The 15,034-nt window shown below is 43.4% G+C and overlaps 1 protein-coding gene across 1 annotated transcript in view; it reads right to left on the bottom strand.

Annotated features, from left to right (window-relative positions):
* Positions 1–1,464: 1,464 nt before the first annotated feature.
* The window catches only part of EFHC1 (EF-hand domain containing 1), a 62,138-nt gene continuing 48,568 nt past the window's right edge, over positions 1,465–15,034 (bottom strand). The window contains exons 10-11 of the mRNA XM_081245474.1: positions 3,090–3,300; positions 1,465–1,691 (exon numbers count right to left, since the gene is read on the bottom strand). Of these exons, the coding sequence (XP_081101600.1) occupies positions 1,620–1,691; positions 3,090–3,300 (283 nt within the window). The 3' untranslated portion in view covers positions 1,465–1,619. The remainder of the gene's footprint in view (positions 1,692–3,089; positions 3,301–15,034) is intronic.

Here is a 15,034-nt window from a genome sequence, read left to right as displayed (position 1 = left end):
AACATGCTCGTGCTCCTACACCAGCAGGCTAGTCACTCACCCAAGTGATCCTTGATTTTCTGGAAACATCTAGAGACATCTTCTCAGGTACCTCTAAAGCCTATAGATACGGGCTTGATACACCCTAATTAGATGGTATTTTCAGGCCCCTGGTGGTGTAGACAGAGTACAGGTAGGAAGGAATCAGAGACAGTATTTATAAAGATGAAGTTGGTGGCTGACTTCAACTAAGGAGCAGCCCTGCTTCTGAAAAGTCCATCAGAGCTCAGTCGATAACCAGTAGCTGCTACTAGTCTTTTCTGCCTATCTTGAGGCCAGGCTCTCTAAAAGCAGTTTTTCTAAAAAAAATTTTTTTTTAACTACAGCCCACATCAAAAAATGTTTTACATCATGACCCAGTAAATACACACTCATTTGAAACAAAAGATTCATGAAACAAATCAGTGTACCAAACTGTGATATTTCCTGTTATCACAGTGTCTGCCTGCCAATGCAGGGGACACGGGTTCGAGCCCTGGTCCAGGAAGATCCCACATGCCGTGGAGCAACTAAGCCTGTGCGCCACAACTACTGAGCCCACGCTCTAGAGCCCATGTGCCACAACTGCTGAGCCCGCGTGCCTAGAGCCCGTGCTCCGCAACAAGAGAAGCCACTGCGGTGAGAAGCTCGCGCACCGCAACGAAGAGTAGCCCCCGCTTGCCACAACTAAACAAAGCCCGCACGCAGCAACTAAGACCCAACACAGCCAAAAATAAATTTAAATAATAAATAATAAAATGATATAAAACGCAGGTCTACTAATGGGCCTAGAACTGCCATTGAAAAACATGGTGTCTACTTCCCTGCGGGGCGGGGCGGGGCAAGCAGCGCTGTCTGCAGCACCACACCCGACCTGATGTCTCTCTGAGCAAATTCTATGCATCCTCCTCCTGATCTTAGTCACTCTACACCTGCATTAGTCAGGGTTCTTTCTCCAGAGAAGCAGAACTGATAGGCTGTATATATAGAGAGAGAGAAAGGGACTGACGATTAAGGAATTGGCTCCCGTAACCGAGGAAGCTGACAAGCTCCAGTATCTGCAGCCAGCGACCTGGAGGCCTCTGAGGGCTGATGGAGTAGTTCCTGTCTGAAGGCCAGCGGGCTGGAGCCCCAGAAGAGCCGATGTCTCAGTTTGAGTCCAAAAGCAGGAAAAAGCCAATGTCAAAGCAGGCCGGAGGAATTCTCTCCCATCAGGGAAAGGTCAGCCTTTTTGTATTCAAGCCTTTAATGGAATGGGTGGGGCCCACCCACATTGGAGAGGGCCATCTGCTTTACTCCATCCACCAACTCAAATATTAACCTCATCCAGAAACGGCCTCACAGACACACCCAGAAATGTCCAGGCACCCCATGTCTAATCAAGTTGACACATAAAATTAACCATCACAACACCCCTATCTCCCCTCCCTAAATAAGGCACCAACCTTAGCTCCTACAAGATCCAATTTAATTTAGACTTCAGTGGTAAAAGAACCAAAAAGGAGATATAATTTCAAGAGCTCTGTAAATACCTCTATGAAGAGTACAGGTATACGTAGGCCCAACCTCAAAATACTGTGCTGCGCTCTGTCCTCAGCAGGTCAGCTGGAGAAAGCTCGGACGAAGTTACAGTAGTCCACCTTGTCTTCTCCGTGAGAGCACATCCTGATGAGCTGCGGGCGCGAGAAGGGGAGCCCGTGAGAGACAGATGGGCTGCTTTCCGCTCAGCTGCAGCGCGCTCGTTAGTGCCTGTCCCCTGCCTTTGTAAACCAGCTCAGGCTTTTTATATCCTCGGCTGATTCTGAAATGATCCTGTAAACCGGGAAGGTAGGTCAGAGTATCCCCCTCTTCACGAAATCAAAGCTCAGATGGAGTAACTGGCCTCTGCCCAAGGTTTCAGGTTGAACACTTATAAGAGCCCTGTCACTTCCAAAGCATTTTTGTTCTTATACTCAATTACAAGACTTCGTCCATCCAGTCAGCACAGAGTAAGACTGAGAATAGCAGGTTGCTGCTATCACAGCCTAACAGAGAAATCTAGTCATGTCACTGCTCAAACCAAGTCCCCCGAAACACCTGTGAGTGGCAGGAAGCACACTGATCTGCTGTGGCTACTTTAAGGACGTGTGCAAATCCATCCCGCCCCTGCTCTCCCGTCCCACCTCCCCTGACTGCAGCTCCTCTCCCCCAGGTCAGGTCGCAGATAGCACAAGTGACTTAGAAATCGAAGGCTGGCTGTGCTGTCAGCCTGAGACCTGGGAAGCTAGATGGGCGTTTGGCCCACTTGAACCGTTATCCTTCTACCCGCCTCCCTCACTCCTTGCTAATGTTCCCGTCTGAAAAACCCTCGTCTCCAACCTAGTCACTCTGGCTCCAAACAGAAGGCTTCCCTAAATGAGTCCTAACTTCCAAACATCCCTTTCTGCTAACGTATCATTAAGAAGGACCACAGCATCACAATGTTCTTGATCAGTGAGAATGTCTCAATAACATTAGCCACCGTCGTTGGCAACTGTGGGAGAAAGTTTGTCCCGACTTCTAGGGGATCCCTGGTCAAAGGGGTTTATAACGAAAAAGAGGTATGAAATGCCCTCTTCAGCTCCCTCATGGACACTCTCGGAGGAGATCGTCCATGTCATCCCTCCACTGGCAGCTGACCATGGACCCCTACTGGCGGATGCTGCTGTCCAGGGCAGCGGTCACACCCTCTCCCACGCCAGCCCTACTGATAGGCTAACGTAGGCTGTGAAGGTGTCAAAGGCTCCCACCATCCTGCTCAGTCCAGCTTTTCAATCTGCCCTTGGCAGCCACCCTCCTTTAGCCCTGACATGGCTCACTGGCCACTCTGTGCTGTCTGGCCCCTGCCCACTTAAAGAGATGCCCTACAGCAGCAGTTAGGAAAGGATGCCGATGCTAGAGTCGAGGGCAAATGCAATAATCAGGACCAAACAGCAGATCTGAACACCCCAAGTCTTCCCCAGTTAAAACGAAATACAAATGCAACCGCCTTTGGGAACGAGTGAGCGGTGCCCAGCCTCTGCAATCAACCCCGAAGAGGAACTCCTACTCACCTCCTTAACCAAGGAATCATCAACTGGGAGGTGAAAAGAGTCACAGATTTTAAAGAACGTCTCCCTGTCCACATGTCCTGAAGCTTCCTTGTCATAAATTTGAAACATCTTGCGGATGTTGTCCCTGCACGGGTGATCTTTCCCTTGCTTCTGGATCGTGTCTATCAGGGCCTCCAGTTCCTGCACGCCTGGGTCCTCTTCCATTTGCTGGCTGTGGAGAGAGGAGATGGATGGATGTGGTGTTTATTCTCGAATGGTCTTACCTCAGTGACCAAAGTTCTCACTTGGTGAAGTCGGGGAAGCATCTGATGACAAACAGCTCTGATGCTGAGCTGATCAGTAACTGAGCACTTGCCTGCAGGGGCTGGCAGATGGCTGAGCTCACGTCAGGAGCCCTGACTAGGCTCAGCCTCCCCTGCTGCCGTCTATCAAATCCCTGCAAAGAGCCAAATCTACCACCACTACCACCCCCAAGTCTGGTGTCTGTGGGAGTCGCATGATTGTCATCATCTATGTTACAGAATCTAAAAATAAATGCTTTAGAAACAGACTTAAACGTAGTATGATGGGGACTTCCCTGGTGGTCCAGTGGTTAAGAATCCGCCTTTCAATGCAGGGGATGCAGGTTCGATCCCTGGTCAGGGAACTAAGATCCCACATGCTGTGGGGCAACTAAGACCTGATGCAGCCGAATAAATATTTTAAAAAATAGTAGTATGATGAAGAAATCAAAGAGGATCAAAAGGGAAACAAAATATCTAGAAGCAAAAATGGAAATACAGTTGACCCTTGAACAAAGCAGGGTTTAGGGGCATCAACCCTTCGCACAGTCAAAAATCTGCATATAACTTACGGAACAACCACATATTTGGAGGGCTGACTGTATCTGCAGATTCAACGCATTAAGGATTGTGTAGTAGTATAATACATATTTACTGAAAAAATGTGCATATATGTAGATGACACAGTTCAAACCTGTGTTGTTCAAGGGTCCCCTGTACTACACACCAAAATTTATGGGATGCAGCAAAAGCAGTTCTAAAAGGGAAGTTCACAGTAATAAATGCCTACATTAAGAAAAAAGAGGGAGTTCCCTGGCGGACCAGTGGTTAGGACTTGGTGCTTTCACTGCTGTGGCCTGGGTTCAATCCCTGGTGGGGGACCGAAGATCCTGCAAGCTGCATGGCACAGGCAAAATAGAAAAAAGAAAGATCTCACATAAACAACCTAGTTTATACCTCAAGGAACTAGAAAAAGAAAAAACTAAGCCTGAAGTTAGCAGAAGAAAGGAAATAATAAAGATCAGAGCAGAAATAAAGGAGAGACTAGAAAAATTATAGAAAACATCAGTGAAACTAAGAGCTGTTTTTTTTTTTTTTTTTTTTTTTTTTTCCTTTTTGCGGTATGCGGGCCTCTCACTGTTGTGGCCTCTCCCGCTGCGGAGCACAGGCTCCAGACGCGCAGGCCCAGCGGCCATGGCTCACGGGCCCAGCCGCTCCGCGGCATATGGGATCCTCCCAGACCGGGGCACGAACCCGTATCCCCTGCATCGGCAGGCGGACTCTCAACCACTGCGCCACCAGGGAGGCCCTAAGAGCTGTTTTTTAAAAAAAAAGATAAAACTGACAAACTTTTAGCTTGACCAATTTTTAAAAAAAGAGAAAAGACTTAAAATCAGAAATGAGAGGAGACATTACAACTAATACCACAGAAATACAAAGGGTAGGAAGAGACTACTATGAACAATTACACATCAACAGATTGGATAACCTGGAAGAAATGGATAAATTCCTGGAAACATACAACCTACCAAGCCTGAATCATGAAGAAATAGAAAATCTGAACAGACCAATAACAAGTAAGGAGATTTAATCAGTAGTCAAAAATTTCCCAAGAAAAGCCCAGGACCAGGTAGTTTCATGGTGAATTGTACCAAATATTTAAAGAATTAATACCAATCCTTCTCAAACTCCTCCAAAAAACTGAAGAGGAGGAAACACTCCCAAATTCATACAAGACCAGCACTACTTTGACATCAACACCAAACAAGGACACTACAAGAAAAGAAAATTACAGACCAATATCCCTGGTGAACACAAAAGTCCTCAACAAAACACTAGCATAGTGAATTCAACAGCACATTAAAAGGATCGTACATCATGATCAAGTGGGATTTATCCTTACTATGCAAAGATGATTCAACATATACAAATCAATACACCACATTAACAGAATGAAGAATAAAAATTGTATGACCATCTCAATAAATACAGAAAAAGCATCTGACAAAATTCAACATCCTTTCATGATGAAAACTCTCAACAAATTAGGTATAGAAAGAATGTACCTCAACGTTATAAAGGCCACACATGACAAGCCCCCAGCTAACTTCATACCCAGTAGTGAACAAGACAATGCTGCCCACTCTGTAAGATCAGGAACAAGACAAAGATACCTACTCTTGCCACTTCTATTCAACACAGACCTAGCCAGAGAAATTAGGCAAGAAAAAGAAATGAAAGGCATCCAAATAGGAAAGGAGGAAGTAAAACTTTCTGTTTCCAGATGACATGATCTTAATACCATATATTAGTCTTTAGAAAATGTTACAGACTACCAAAAAACTGTTAGAAGTAATCAACAAATTCAGTATACAAAACCAACATACAAAAATTAGTTGCTTTTGAACTTCCCTGGTGGCGCAGTGGTTAGGAATCCACCTGCCAGTGCAGGGGACATGGGTTCGAGCCCTGGTCCGGGAGGATCCCACATGCCGCAGAGCCACAAAGCCTGTGCGCCACAACTACTGAGCCTGCACTCTAGAGCCCGTGAGCCACAACTACTGAGCCTGTGTGCCACAACTACTGGAGCCCGCGCACTTAGAGCCCATGCTCTGCAACAAGAGAAGCCACTGCAATGAAAAGCCCGTGCACCGCAACAGAGTAGCCCCCACTCGCTGCAACTAGAGAAAGCCCGTGCGCAGCAACAAAGACCCAATGCAGCCCAAAATAAAATAAATAAAATTTATTTAAAGATTAGTTGCTTTTCTATATACTAACAATGAACTATCAAAAGAAAAATTAAGAAAACAATTTCATTTACAATAGCTTTTTAAAAATTACTTAGTAATAAATTTAACCAAGGAGGTGAAAGGCCCATACACTGAAAACTGTAAGACATTGATCAAAGAAACTGAAGAAGGCAAATGGAAAGATATTCTGTGTTCTTGAATTGGAAGAATTAACACTGTTAAAATGTTCATACTATGCAAAGCTATCTATAGATTCAATGCAATCCCCACCAAAATTCCAATGGCATTTTTCATAGAAATAGAAAAAAAAATCCTACAATTTGTATGGAACTACAAAAAACAAAATAAAAACCCAAATAGCCAAAGCAATATTGAGAAAGAAGAACAAAGCTGGAGGCATCACACTTCCTGATTTCCAACTGTATTACAAAGCTATAGTAATCAAATCAGTATGGAACTGCTATAAAAACAGACACATAGGGCTTCCCTGGTGGTGCAGTGGTTGAGGCCGCCTGCCAATGCAGGGGACACGGGTTCGTGCCCCGGTCCGGGAAGATCCCACATGCCGCAGAGCGGCTGGGCCCATGAGCCATGGCCGCTGAGCCTGCGCGTCCGGAGCCTGTGCTCCGCAATGGGAGAGGCCACAGCAGTGAGAGGTCCGCGTACCGCAAAAAAAAAAAAAAAAAAAAAAAAAACCAGACACATAGACCAAAGGAATAGAACAGAGAGCCCAGAAATAAGCCCACACATATATGATCAACTAATCTTTAACAAGGGTGCCAAGAATACACAGTGGAGAAAGGATAGACTTCAGTAAATGGTGCTGGGAAAACTGGATATCCACATGCAAAAGAATGAAACTGGGGGCGGAGTCAAGATGGCAGTGTGGGAAGACACAGAGTTCCTGTCTCCCCACAACTAGGGTGCCTGCTGGACGCTGGTGGGGGACCTTGATGCCCAAGGAGACAGGAAGAACCCCCAAGCGAACTGGTAGGACGTCAGGGGACTGAGTGGGGAGGAGAAGTGGAGGCCAGACAGGACCAGAGCCCCTGAGGGGCGGCTGAGAAGGGGGAGGGGTTCGCATGCCTGGAGGGACCCTCAGGGGCTCGGATCGGGGATAGCGCGCCCAGCATTTCCCCTACCCAATCGGCCAAGGAAGTCTGCCCGACTCTCAGGCCAGGTCCTATGCCCTCAGAGGACCCCTGCAGGCCGAGGTGGCCCTGGGGGTGTAGGGGGAGAACAAGAGAGGCAGGTGGGAGGGGCCCTCCAGGACTGGTGGGTGTCTGCCCCACCCACTCGAGCCCAGGAAGCCTGCTGGGCTCCCAGGTGGGGTCCCCCGCCCTCTGAGACTGGAGGCAGGAGGGACACCTGGGCCCCCTCTGTTGAGCCTAAGCTCCACCCCCAACAGCCTCCAGGACCTTTTCCAGCCCTGTGGGTCCTAAGCATAGGCCCTGCCCACCACCCAAACCCCACCCCTGCTTAGGCCCCGCCCTCCACAGCAAGGCCTTTTCCACCTTTTTAAAAAAATTTTTATCCTCCTCTTTTTCACTATTGTGGTTCTGTTTTATTTTCTGGTTGTTGTTTCATCTATATTTTTATTTTTATATTCTTTCTAACATATCTGTTAGTTTCCTAGTCTAATTATATTTTTTACTTTGTTATTGTTCTCCTTTCTTTTGTTTGCCACCCCGCGCGGCTTGTGGGATTTTGGATCATGAGCCGGGGTTCAGGCCGAAGCTCCTGTGGTGGGAGCTCTGAGTCCGAACCACTGGACTAACAGAGAACCTCAGACCCCAGGGAATACTCATCGGAGTGAGGTCTCCCAGAGGTCCTCATCTTGGCACCAAGACCCAGCTCTACCCAACAGCCTACAAACTCCAGTGTTGGAAGCCACAGGCCAAACAACCAGTAAGACAGGAACACAATCCCACACATAAAAAAAAATGAGATGACAAAAAAATATGTCACAGATGAAGGAGCAAGATAAAAACCTACAAGACCAAATAAATGAAGAGGAAATAGGCAATCTACCTGAAAAAGAATTCGGAGTAATGATAGTAAACGCGATCCAGAATCTCGGAAATATAATGGAGGCACAGATTGAGAAAATACAAGAAATGTTTAACAAAGATCTAGAAGAACTAAAGAAGAAACAGAGATGAACAACACAATAACTGAAATGAAAAATACACTAGAAGGAATCAGTAACAATAACCGAGGCAAAAGAACGAATAAGTAAGCTGGAAGACAAAATGGTGGAAATAACTGCTGAGGAGCAGAATAAACAAAAAAAGAATGAAAAGAAGACAATCTCAGAGACCTCTGGGACAACAATAAACGCAGCAACATTCAAAGTATAGGGGTCCCAGAAGAAGAGGAGAAAAAGAAAGTGTCTGAGAAAATATATGAAGAGATTACAGTTGAAAACTTCCCTAACATGGGAAAGGAAATAGTCACCCAAATCCAAGAAGCACAGAGAGTCCCATTCAGGATAAACCCTAGGAGAAACACACCAAGACACATATTAATCAAACTAACAAAAATTAAATTCAAAGAAAAAATATTAAAAACAGCGAGGGAAAAACAAAAAGTAACATACAAAGGAATCCCCATAAGGCTATCAGCTGATTTTTCAGCAGAAACTCTGCAGGCCAGAAGGGAGTGGCAGGATATACTTAAAGTGATGAAAGAGAAAAACCTACAACCAAGATTACTCTACCCAGCAAGGATCTCATTCAGATTCGATGGAAAAATCAAAAGCTTTTCAGACAAGCAGAAGCTAAGAGAATTCAGCACTACCAAATCAGCTTTACAACAAATGCTAAAGAAACTTCTCTAGGCAGGAAACACAAGAGAAGAAAAAGACCCACAAAAACAAACCAAAAACAATTAAGAAAATGGTGATAGGAACATACATATCGATAATAAGCCTGAATGTAAATGGATTAAATGCCCCAACCAGAAGACACAGACTGGCTGAATGGATACAAAAACAGGCCCATATATATGCTGTCTACAAGACACCCACTTCAGACCTAGGGACACATACAGACTGAAAATGAAGGGATGGAAAAAGATACTCCATGCAAATGGAAATCATAAGAAAGCTGGAGTAGCAGTACTCGTATCAGATAAAATAGACTTTAAAATAAAGACTGTTACAAAAGATAAGGAAGGACAGTACATAATGATCAAGGGATCAATCCAAGTAGAAGATTGTAAATGTTTATGCACCCAACATAGGAACACCCCAATACCTAAGGCAAATGCTAACAACCATGAAAGGGGAAATCGACAGTAACACAATAATAGTAGGGGACTTTAACACCCCACTCACACCAAAGGACAGATCAAACAGAAAATAAATAAGGAAACACAAGCTTTAAATGACACAACAGACCAGATAGGTTTAACTGATATTTATAAGAACATTCCACCTGAAAGTAGCAGAATACACTTTCTTTTCAAGTGCACATGGAAGATTCTCCAGGATAGATCACATCTTGGGTCACAAATCAAGCCTCAGAAAATTTAAGAAAATTGAAATCATATCAAGCATCTTTTCTGACCACAACGCTATGAGACTGGGAATCAATTACAGGAAAAAAACTGTAAAAACACAAATACATGGAGGCTAAACAGTGCACTACTAAATAACCAAGAGATCACTGAAGAAATCAAAGAACAAATTTAAAAATACACAGAAACAAATGACAATGAAAACACGACAACCCAAAACCTATGGGATGCAGCAAAAGCAGATCTAAGAGGGAAGTTTATAGTAATTCAATCTCACCTCAAGAAACAAGAAAAATCTCAAACAATCTAACCCTACACCTAAAGCGACTACAGAAAGAAGAACAAAGAAAACCCAAAGTCAGTAGAAGGAAAGATATCATAAAGATCAGAGCAGAAATAAATGAAATAGAAACGAAGAAAACAATAGCAAAGATCAGTAAAACTAAAAGCTGGTTCTTTGAGAGGATAAAATTGATAAACCCTTAGCCAGACTCATCAAGAAAAAAAGAGGACACAAATCAATAAAATTAGAAATGAAAAAGGAGAAATCACAACTGACACTGCAGAAATACAAAGGATTATAAGAGACTACTACAAACAACTATATGCCAATAAAATGGACAACCATGAAAAAATGGACAAATTCTTGGAAAAGTACAATTTTCCAAGACTGAACCAGGAAGAATTAGAAAATATAAACAGACATATTACAAGTAATGAAATTGAAACTGTAATTAAAAATTATCCAACAAACAAAAGATGGCTTCACAAGCGAATTCTATCAAACATTTAGAGAAGAGCTAACACTGATCCTTATCAAACTCTTCCAAAAAATTGCAGAGGGAGGAACACTCCCAAATTCATTCTACGAAGCCACCATCACCCTGATACCAAAACCAGAAAAAGATATCACAAAAAAAGAATATTACAAACCAATATCACTGATGAACATAGATGCAAAAATCCTGAACAAAATACTAGCTAACAGAATCCAACAACATATTAAAAGGATCATACATGATCAAGTGGGATTTATCCCAGGGATGCAAGGATTCTTCAGTATATGTAAGTCAATCAATGTGATACACCATATTAACAAATTAAGGAATAAAAACCATATGATCATCTCAATAGATGCAGAAAAAGCTTTTGACAAAATTCAACACCCATTTATGATAAAAACTCTCCAGAAAATGGGCATAGAGGGAACCTACCTCAACATAATAAAGCCCATATATGACAAACCCACAGCAAACATCATACTCAATGATGAAAAACTGGAAGCATTTCCGCTAAGATCAGGAACAAGACAAGGATGTCCACTCTCGCCACTATTATTCAAGATAGTTTTGGAAGCCCTATCCACAGCAGTCAGAGGAGAAAAAGAAATAAAAGGAATACAAATTGGAAAAGAAGTAAAACTGTCACTGTTTGCAGATGACACGATACATAGAAAATCCTACAGATACCACCAGAAAACTACTAGAACTAATCAATGAATTTGGTAAGGCTGTGGGATACAAAATTAACGCACAGAAATCTCTGGCACTCCTATACACTAACAATGAAAAATCAGAAAGAGAAATTGAGGAGACAATCCCATTTACCACTGCAACAAAAAGAATAAAATACCTAGGAATAAACCTACGTAAAGAGACAAAAGACTTGTACTCAGAAAACTATAAAACACTAATGAAGGAAATCAAAGATGACAGAAACAGATGGAGAAATATACCATGTTCTTGGATTGGAAGAATCAATATTGTGAAAATGACTATACTACCCAAAGCAATCTACAGATTCTATGCAGTCCCTATCAAACTACCAATGGCATTCTTCACAGAATTAGAACAAAAAATTTTCCAATTCGTATGGAGACACAAAAGACCCCGAATAGCCAAAGCAATCTTGAGAAAGAAAAACGGAGCTGGAGGAATCAGGCTCCCCGACTTCTGACTATACCACAAAGCTACAGTGATCAAGACAGTATGGTACTGGCACAAAAACAGAAATATAGATCAATGGTACAGGATAGAAAGCCTGGAGATAGACCCACGCACATATTGTCACCTAATTTACGACAAAGGAGGCAAGAACATACAATGGAGAAAAGACAGCCTCTTCAATAAGTGGTGCTGGGAAAACTGGACAGCTACATGTAAAAGAATGAAATTAGAACAATCCCTAACACCATACACAAAAATAAACTCAAAACGGATTAAAGACCTAAATGTAAGATCAGACACTATAAAACTTAGAGGAAAACATTGGAGAAACACTATGACATAAACCACAGCAAGATCGTTTTTGACCCACCTCCTAGAGTAATGAAAATAAAAACAAAAATAAACAAATGGGACCTAATGAAACTTAAAAGCTTTTGCACAGCAAAAGAAAACATAAACAAGACAAAAAGACAACCCTCAGAATGGGAGAAAATATTTGCAAATGAAACAATGGACAAAGGATTAATCTCTAAAATATACATGGAGCTCAATATCAAAAAAAAATCCAATTAAAAAATGGGTGGGGGCTTCCCTGGTGGCGCAGTGGTTGAGAGTCCGCCTGCCGATGCAGGGGACACGGGTTCGTGCCCCGGTCCGGGAGGATCCCACATGCTGCAGAGCGGCTGGGCCCATGAGCCATGGCCGCTGAGCCTGTGCGTCAGGAGCCTGTGCTCCACAACGGGAGAGGCCGCAACAGTGAGAGGCCCGCGTACCGAAAAAAAAAAAAAAAATGGGTGGAAGACCTAAATAGACATTTCACCAAAGAAGATATTAGATGGCCAAGAGGCACATGAAAAGATGCTCAACATCACTAATTATTAGAGCAATGCAAACTGAAACTACAATGAAGTATCACCTCACACCGGTCAGAACGGCCATTATCAAAAAATCTAGGGGCCTCCCTGGTGGCGCAGTGGTTGAGAGTCCGCCTGCGGATGCAGGGGATACGGGTTCGTGCCCCGGTCTGGGAGGATCCCATATGCCGCGGAGCGGCTGGGCCCGTGAGCCATGGCCGCTGGGCCTGCGCGTCCGGAGCCTGTGCTCCGCAACGGGAGAGGCCACGACAGTGAGAGGCCTGCATACCGCAAAAAGAAAGAAAAAAAAAAAAAAAAAAATCTAGAACAATAAATGCTGGAGGGGGTGTGGTGAAAAGGGAACCCTCCTGCACTGCTGGTGGGAATGTAAATTGATACAACCACTATGGAGAACAGTACAGAGGTTTCTTAAAAAACTAAAGTAGAACTACCATATGACCCAGCAATCCCACTACTGGGCATATGCCCTGAGAAAACCATAATTCAAAAAGAGACGTACGGGGCTTCCCTGGTGGCGCAGTGGTTGAGAGTCCGCCTGCCGATGCAGGGGACACGGGTTCGTGCCCCGGTCCCGGAAGATCCCACATGCCGTGGAGCGGCTGGGCCCGTGAGCCATGGCCGCTCAGCCTGCACATCTGGAGCCTGTGCTCCGCAACGGGAGAGGCCACAACAGTGAGAGGCCCACATACCGCAAAAAAAAAAAAAAAGAGACATACGTACCACACTGTTCATTGAAGCACTGTTTACAATAGCCAGGATATGGAAGCAAGCTAAATGTCCATCGACAGATGAATGGATAAAGAAGATGTGGCACATATATACAATGGAATATTACTCAGCCATAAAAAGAAACGAAACTGAGTTAACTGTAGTGAGGTGGATGGACCTAGAGTCTGTCATACAGAGTGAAGTAAGTCAGAAAGAGAAAAACAAATACTGTATGCTAATGCATATATATGCAATCTAAAAAAAAGTGGTACTGATGAACCTAGTGGCAGGGCAGGAATAAAGACGCAGACATAGAGAATGGACTTGAGGACACGGCGGGGGCGGGCAGAGGGGGAAGCTGGCGCGAAGTGAGAGTAGCATCAACATATAACAGGTACATAGCACAGGGAGATCAGCTTGGTGCTTTGTGATGACCTAGAGGGGTGGGATAGAGGCTCAAAAGGGAGGGGATATGGGGACATATGTATGCATATGGCTGATTCACTTTGTTGTACAACAGAAACTAACACAGTATTGTGAAGCAATTCTACTCCAATAAAGATCTATTAAAAAAAAAAAAGGAAGAATGAAACTGCATCCCTATTTTATACGACTCAAAAAAATTAACTCAAAATGCATTGAAGGCCTAAACATAAGACCCGAAACTGTAAAACTCCTAGAAGGAAACAGGAAAAAAGGTCCTTGACACTATTCTCAGCAATGATTTTTTGGATATGACACCAAAAGCACAGGCAACAAAAAACAAAAATAAACAAGTAGGACTACATCAAACTAAAAAGCTTCTGCACGGAAAAGGAAATAATCGACAAAACAAAATAATCAACAGAGTGGGAGAAAATATTTGCAAACTGTCTTCATCCATTCGGGCTGCTGTAACAAAAAACTAGAGACTGGGTCGCTTATAAACAACAGAAATGTATTTATCACAGTTCTGGAGGCTAGAAGTCCAAGATCATGGTGCCACAGATTCCATGTGGTGGCTAGTGAGGGCTCTCTTCCTGATTCATGGCCAGTGCTTTCTCACTGTGTCCTTGAAAGGTGGAAGGGGGCTAGTCAGCTTCTGAGGCCTTCTTTATAAAGCCATTAATTACCTCCCAAAGGCTCCACCTCTTAATAGCATCACATCAGGACATCAACACGAATTCTGGGGGGACACAAACATTCAAACCATAGCACAAACCATATATCTGATAAGGCATTAAGATCTAAAATATATAAGGAATTCACATGTATCAACAGCAAAAAACCCAAACAATTCGATTAAAAAATGGGCAGAACTAGAGAGACATTTTTCCAAAGAGGACATACAAATGGACAATAGGTACACAAAAAGATGCTCAACATCAGTAATCATCAGGGAAATGGAAATCAAAACCACAATGAGGTATCACCTCACACCTCTTAGGATAGCAATTCCCAACAGTGGTGGGAATTGGTGCAGCCACTATGGAAAACAGTAAAGAGGTTCCTCAAACAATTAAAAATAGAGCTACCATATGCTCCAGCAATCCCACTTCTGGGTGTGTATATACATATATATGAAGGAAACAAAATTAGTATCCCAAAGAGACATCTGCACTCTCATGTTCTTTGTAGCATGATTCACAATAGCCAAGATATGGAAACAATCAAACTGTCCCTTGAGAGATGAATGGATGTAAAAAAGAAGTCCTGCCACTTGCAACAACATAAATGAACCTGAAGGACATTATGACTAGTGATTTTAGACATATTAAAAAATGCTGAACTCATAAAAACAGAGAGTAGAAGGGTGGTTGCCAGGGGGCGGAGAGTAGGGGGAAAAGGAGATGTTGGTCAAAGGGTACAAACTCAGTTATGAGGTGA

Source organism: Mesoplodon bidens (genome assembly GCF_964165515.1).
Source record: "Mesoplodon bidens genome assembly, chromosome: 10".
In the NCBI taxonomy this organism is placed as follows: Eukaryota; Metazoa; Chordata; class Mammalia; order Artiodactyla; family Ziphiidae; genus Mesoplodon; species Mesoplodon bidens.
The sequence above is the reverse complement of the archived record's forward strand: the minus strand, read 5'-3'. Positions and strand labels throughout refer to the sequence as shown.